Source organism: Trichechus manatus, unplaced genomic scaffold, assembly GCF_000243295.1.
Source record: "Trichechus manatus latirostris isolate Lorelei unplaced genomic scaffold, TriManLat1.0 scaffold00087, whole genome shotgun sequence".
Classification (NCBI taxonomy): Eukaryota; Metazoa; Chordata; class Mammalia; order Sirenia; family Trichechidae; genus Trichechus; species Trichechus manatus.
This window is the reverse complement of record NW_004444023.1, coordinates 5,845,357-5,851,900: the sequence shown is the minus strand read 5'-3', so window position 1 is coordinate 5,851,900 and position 6,544 is coordinate 5,845,357. Positions and strand designations below refer to the sequence as shown.

General features: G+C 59.0%; 1 protein-coding gene across 2 annotated transcripts; it reads right to left on the bottom strand.

The window, feature by feature from the left end:
• Positions 1-553: 553 nt before the first annotated feature.
• CLEC11A (C-type lectin domain containing 11A) lies at positions 554-2,547 on the bottom strand. Of its 2 annotated transcripts, XM_012557142.2 has the most exons (5): positions 2,362-2,545; positions 1,953-2,142; positions 1,514-1,705; positions 1,063-1,127; positions 554-840 (listed from the first exon to the last, which is right to left on the bottom strand). In XM_012557142.2, exons 1-5 carry the CDS (start codon positions 2,506-2,508, stop codon positions 694-696), a joined length of 741 nt encoding a protein of 246 aa, XP_012412596.1. In that variant the 5' UTR covers positions 2,509-2,545; the 3' UTR covers positions 554-693. The 2 variants fall into 2 exon arrangements, with proteins under 2 accessions (XP_012412596.1, XP_004381770.1); XM_004381713.2 differs by having other exon boundaries at positions 554-1,127; positions 2,362-2,547.
• Positions 2,548-6,544: the final 3,997 nt, after the last annotated feature.

Sequence of the window (6,544 nt, the reverse complement as noted above, 5' to 3'; positions counted from 1 at the left end):
AGGAGCCTTTAGCTCCTTAGTGTTTCCCAGACCTCTTTCCCCAGTTTCATGGCCAAGGCCAAGGCCAATGATTGACAGACCTTGGGACCCAAACGCCACAAGTGGGGGCACTTCGGGGATGGAGGTGTCTGTTAGCGGTGTGCACCTGTACTCCGGGCATCAGTGCGGGAGAGCTGATGACCGCGTGTACATACGCAAATATATTCTCCATCACTCTGATTCTGGTACTCAAATGTTGCTCTTGTGTGCAGATAGCGACACTATATGGCAGAGTAGAATTGCCCCACAGGGTTACTTAGGCTGTCATCTTTATGGGAGCAAATCATCTTTATGGGAGCAAATAGCCAAGTCTTTCTCCAGCGGAGTCAGAGCAGCTGGGTGGGTTCCAACCACTGAACTCGGCGCTTAACCACTGCGCCATCAGCGCTCAAATAATACCTGTAAAGGCAAGACAGGACAGGAGCCCAAAGGCCAAGGTCTTCCCGTTCCCGGCCTTTCCCCAGGCTGCTCAAGTCAGATTCCACAAGGCTTTATTGGCGCCAGATCTAGCCTGGTGCTGGCTGTTCCAAGGGCAGAGAAGGAGAAGGAAGGGGTCCTGGCCTGCAGGAACTCCAGCCGGGGAACACACTTCCGTCGGCCGGCAGGGGGGAAGGGCAGAGCGTCCTCGGAGGATGCACGACCCCGGCCGGCCCGCTAGAAGGGGAACTCGCAGACGTAGTAGAGGCGCCGCTCGCAGTCGTGGTCCCACCACGAGCCGTCGTCCGAGGCCTGCGCCACACAGTTCTCCAGCACGCCGCCGTTGGGCTGGTCCGGGCTGAGCGGATGCGGCGCGGCGCTGGGCTGGGGCCGGGGAGCGCGGTGCCAGGCGAAGAAGGACACGCGCTGGCCGTTCTCGAAAAGGTAGAGGCCCTCGGCGCGCCGGTCGTGCACGCCCAGCCACACCGGCCAGTTGTATGGGGCGAGCGCCGCTCGCAAATAGCGGCTCAAAGCGTCCATCTGCTGCTTGTCGGCCGGCTGCGCCAAGCTCCCGCCCCGAGCCACACAGCGCGCCTGCGCCGCCGCCTGAGCCTCGAAGTCGCGCGAGAGCAAGAAGCACTTGTGGCCCAGACGCACCCCTTTCAGGCAGCCTGTGAGCAGGGTGGGAAAGGGAAGGGGCGGGGTCAAGGCGGGGTCAGGGCATCTGGGGGCGGGGCTTAGAGGAGGCGGAGTCAGAACCTCTCGGCCGCCAGGGGTGGGGCCAGAGTGTCTGAGGCGGGACTGGAGGGGGCGTGGCGCGGGCGGAGTGGGGTCCGACACTCCGAGGGAGGAGGGCCTCTTCCAAAGCCCCTCCCGCTCTCCGCATTCACTCTCGCAGCTGTTCTACCCTCGCCATCTGCCAACACACTCCAAATCTCTAGGAGCTCTTTGCCCCTGACCCTCAGGGTCCCCCTCTAGCCTAAGACCTCCCCTCCCACCAGTACCCCACCTGGCCCCGGTCGCCCACTTTTCTCCGCCCGGCCCGGCGCGGACTCACCCTCCAAGCGGCCGTGCTGGCGCTCGGCGCGGCTCTGCGCCTCCTGCAGAGCTTGCACAGCGTCGCGGGTGTCGGCCGCCGCCTCCCGCAGCTGACGCAGCCCCCGGGTCAGTTCTGCCACGCGGGTGTCCAACGTGTGCAGACGGACGTGCAGCTGGTGCAGGCCCGCGTCCAGGCCGGCCAGGCGGCCCACTGCGGAGCGACGGGGCATGCGCTGGGTGGGGGGCTAGGAGCGGGGTCGGGGACCCGTGTACCGGGAGAGGGGCAGGGTGGAGACCTGGGGCTCCTGGGGACGAGACTAGAGGAGACCCAGGACTTCTGGAAGGTAGAGATCAGCGGCCGGGGCTGCGGAAAGGTCCCTGGACAGTGGACTAAGGGTTCATTTTTGTGAAAGTTGCTGCTGAGGCCTGGGGACAGCGCGGGGCTTCTGGGTACTCACGGATGTAAGAGACAATGTCCTCAGGGGTGGGAGAGGGGCTAGGGCTGAAGGAGGGTAGTGGTGTTGCTTCTTCCTCCTCTTCCTCTCCCTGCACATCCTCCTCTGCCCCCCAGGCCTCTTTGCCCTCAGAGGTCCTGGCAAGACTTTCGTCCCCTCTCCCAGCAGGCAGTCCCAGGGCCTCCTGTAAATGCTGGAGCAGGGGAGAGGAGGTCAGGGCCACTGGGCTCTACCCGCCCCCCCCCATTCTCCACCCACCCCTCTCCAGCTCCAAACTTGAACTTGCTGTCTGAGCCTGAGTCCTTTCTCTGAACCTGTCACCCCTATCCTCTGAGCCTATTTCCTTAACCCTGGAATTCCCCTCTCCCAAGCCCAGGACTCCCCCATAAAGACCCAGCACACCCCAGCTCACCTTCAACATCAGGGCCTCCCTCTCACGTTCCTCCTCCTGGGCGCCTCCCCAGCCTCCCTCCCACTCCCTCTCAGCTCCCTGAACCCCATGGCCATAGCCAAGGAGCTGGGGGACCACCAAGGCCCCGAGGAGCCAGGCTGCCCGCATCAGACTGGGCTTGTGGCACCCAAGGCCACAGATGTCTGGCTGTCTCTAGCAGTCTCCGGAGACTGGACTGTGCCCTGCCCTGTCTTCCTGACTGTCCTCCTGACTCCTGTCTCTGTCCGTTTATCTCCTCTGTGTGTGTCTCTCCCCACCCCTCTTGGCTCCCCTGAGGCCTGCCTCTGTGGCCGGAAACCTCCAACCTCCAACATTCCAAAGCCAGGATCCTGCCTGCCTTGTGTCTTCCCACACCCCCCCCCTACCCCGCCCCTTTCCACTTTCCAGAGCTTGGTCCCTCCCTGCTCTTTCCTTTCTGCCCTGGCCAAAAGCTCAGAGGGCCAGGAAGAGGCTGGGACTGGCTTTCCTGGGAGGTGGCAGGCCCAGCCTCAGCCAGCACCAGAGCCCCTCAGGACCAGGCAATGCTTTGGCCCTGTCCCCTGTCCCTCTCCCCCAGCCATTCCTGAGGAAAGGGTCTCAGCTAAGGTTGTTATTACCCCGTGGCCACCGTCGCCCACACACCCCGATAGAGAAGAGACCTCTGCAACCATTCTCAGGCTCCAGGGTGACTCCTGCTCCCAAATCTCTCTTCCCCGCCCTCCAAGCCCTTGTCCCAGGGTGTGTATATGTGAGTGTGTGCATGCCTGAGGGGACACATGTGTGCCCCAGGAGTTCATTTACCACATTTTACTAGATGCCTCCTGCAGGCCGGACCCCAGTGCTGAGCAGTGATGGGACTTCAGCTGCTCACAGACAAATGGACTTGGACAGACAGTCCCACTTGGTGAGGGGCTGGGGCTGAGTGGAGGGAGGCAGCAGGCAGGGAGAGGTAGGGTCAGGGCAGGTTTCTCCAGAAGGTGGAATAGATTCTGGACTCATGGAGAGCTCTGAGCGTTTGGCAAGGTGCCTGTCTCCCGCCTGGACCACTGCAGTCACCTCCTCTCTGCTTTCCCCCTCCTTCCTCCAGAGCCCCTCCAATCCACGCTGCTTGCCGCAGCCAGAGCAGTCTTTCCAAACAGTAAGTCAGATCACGTCACTCCCCCTTCCCTGCGCCCCCAGCTTCCCATCAGATGCAGGAGTGAAGCCAAACCCAGCCTGGCTCGCCTGGCTGAGCTGGGAACGATGAACCCTTTGCACCATCTCCCCGCCCCTCGCCCCTCAGCTACAGTCACATTGGTCTCTTTGCTGTCTACAGAATGCGAAGTTCATCCCCACACCAGAGCTTTTGCACCAGCCATTTCCTCCTCGTAAATGCTCTTTGCCCAGTTCCTTCTCATTATTGAGGGCTCTCTGCCCACCTTAGGTCCCTGGGTGGTACAAACGGTTTGGGTTTGCACTCGACTACTACTGCCCTGGTGGCGCAACAGTTAAGTGCTCAGCTGCTAACCAAAAGGTTGGCATTTTGAACCCACCTAGCGGCTCTGTGAGAGAGATCTGGCGATCTGCTTTCATAAAGATTACAGCTTAGAAAACCCTATGGGGCAGTTCTACTCTGTCAGTGGGGTCACTAAGAGAATCAATTCCACGGCACCTAGCAAAAACAACACTAATCGAAGGCGGCAGTTTGAACCCACTGGGAGGTGACTCAGAAGAAAGGCCTGGTGATCTGCTTCCATAAAGCTTACAGCCAAGAAAACCCTATGGAGCTCATTTCTACTCTGTAACACAAGGGTTTGCCATGAATTGGAATTGACTCAACAGCAATGGGTTTGGTTTGAGTTTTTTTACCCACCTTATCTAAAGAAGCTTCCCCTCCACAAGTTGCCTTGTTAGCCCCTTCCCCCATGGTATCTCTTTAGTATAATTACGTCTGGCTTTATCTCGCTTATTTGTTTATGTGTCTGGGGTGTCATGGGGTCGCCATGAGTCAGAATCAACTCTAGGGCATCAGGGCTTGCTTTTTGGAGGAGTCCCTAGGTGGTGCAAACAGCTAATGCACTTGGCTGCTAACCAAAAGTTCAGAGGTTCAAGTCCACCCAGAGACACCTCAGAAGAAAGACCTAGCAATCTATTTCCAAAATATCACAGTCATTGAAAACCCTATGGAGCACAGTTCTACTCTGACACACATGGGGTCTCCATGAGTCAGAGTGGACTCTACAGCAACTGATTTAACTACCCCGGAATAGCTCAGGGGCTGTAATCTAGTTAGAATTGGGGGGTCTGGGGAAGCATCTTGAGGCTGTGTTTCCTGGCAGGGTAACAGCTTGGCCAAAGGTCAACCCCCCCATCCTCCCTCCCACGCCCTCTCAGCTCTGCTGAGCCCCACAGCCAAAGCCAAGGAACTGGGGGACCATCAGGGCCCCAAAGAGCCAGGCTGCCTGCATTAGACTGGACTTGTGGCACCCAAGGTCACAGATGGGCTGGTGTGTTTAGGTGGCACCCTGAGTCCCCTGTGGTATGTGGTGGTGGCAGCGGGGGTGGAGGTGGAGAGGCCAGGCCTGCTCCAGCCAGGCCCAGTGAGTCACCCAGGGCTTCCCCAGCCACGGCTGACCTGGTTTTGCCAACAAGCATGGAGTGCCCTAGCCAGGGATCACGGGGTCCACTTGTCAAAGGAGGAAACCGAGGTGCAGGGAGGGGAGACTGTGGCCTACTGGAGGTCACCAGCATGGCGGCAGCTAGCCAAGGCTTCTGGCTCTGAGCAAGAGCAAGGCATCTGCCCTCAGCTGCTGGGAGCCCCAGGAGGGGCCTTGGAAATGAGCATATCCAGCCTTTGGTTTTCCAAGAAAGCCTTATGCACAGCAAAGGGCAGCGTGACCTTGGCAGGCTGCTCAACAAAGCCCCAGCCTCTCAGGTGCCCAGTGGGGGCCCAGGACCCCTCACCAGAAGGACCGTGCATAGGCCCAGAAAGGCCTTGTAAACTGTAGAAGGCTGTCCAGCCTCTCTCAATGCTGGCACCAACACAGGCAGCTGTTCTCTCCCCGGGCCCAGCTGCTCACCACCTGGGCCGGGTGTGCATTAAAAAGCAGGTCTTCCTGCTCTAGCTCATGGGGGGGGGGACGGGACCCTGGAAAGCTTGCAGCTGGAGGTGCACCCAGAGGCTGCCTGGAACTCTAGACGCCTGTGCTTAAGCTGGCAGCCTTGGGGGTCCTGTTGGGGCTGGGGAGAAGGGTGGCAGCCTGGGCCCCTAGGACTTGCACTCACCATCCTCTGGGACCTGCCCTGTGTCTGCGGGTGTGTTCCAGCCATGAGTGAGCTTTCTGCACAGACTGTCTGTGTGTGTCTGTGTGCATGTGAGCTGAATGTGTCTGTATGTGTATGAGATGAACAAGGATACGCAACTAGGTGTGTGCCAGGCAGGATAGAGTAGTGGTTGAGTGACAGGTTTGAAGCCAGCCTGCTTGGCACCCCCTCTTCCTAGCTGTGTGATCTTGGGCAAGTTACTTCGTCTCTCTGGGTCTCAGTTTTCCCCTCCGTAAAATGGGGATGATCAAAGTTCCTCATCCACAGGGTTTGTGTGAGGAGTGGATGAGTTAACCCAGATTCCAGCACACAGGAAATTCTCCATACACGGCAGCTATAATTGTCGTGAAGGGGAGCTAGGCCCATGGCTGCGGTGGGCACCTGAATTGGTGTGTGTATAAGTACCTGGGTGTCAGGTGGGGAATGGGTGAGTTGGGAATGCATGCAACCATCCCTTACAGTTGGGTGCCTCCTGTTTCAGCAGATCTGGGCATGCACATGGGGATTTGTGCCCATGGTGGGGGTGGTTGCATGTGTACACAGGCAGCAAGTCTGCTGTGGTGCATGTGCTAATATGCCCATGTTCCAAGTGGATGGGTTTGGGTAAGGTGCACCCAGGTGCGTTGTGTCTGGGTATGCATGCCCTGGAGGGCTTGTCTAAGGGCGGTGTCTGCGTGGGGGTCCCCTGCTGTGCGTGTGCACCTGTGCCTGCGGTCAAGTGTGCCTGAGTCGCCAGGTGTGTCCACATGTGCCGTGTGCTCAGGTAGAAGGGGTGTGTGTGTGTTTGGGGAGAAGGCGACAGGGATCTACAACCCTCACAATCCAATTTGGGGTGTAGATCTCAGCAACAAATATTTGTTGC

Coding starts and splice junctions, on each gene's coding strand:
- CLEC11A (XM_004381713.2), bottom strand. CDS start 2,508: ATGCGGGCAGCCTGGCTCCTCGGGGCCTTGGTGGTCCCCCAGCTCCTT. Junction 1,706..1,952: donor GGACATTGTCTCTTACATCC/GTGAGTACCCAG, acceptor GTCGCTCCGCAG/TGGGCCGCCTGGCCGGCCTG. Junction 1,128..1,513: donor CCAGCACGGCCGCTTGGAGG/GTGAGTCCGCGC, acceptor CCCTGCTCACAG/GCTGCCTGAAAGGGGTGCGT.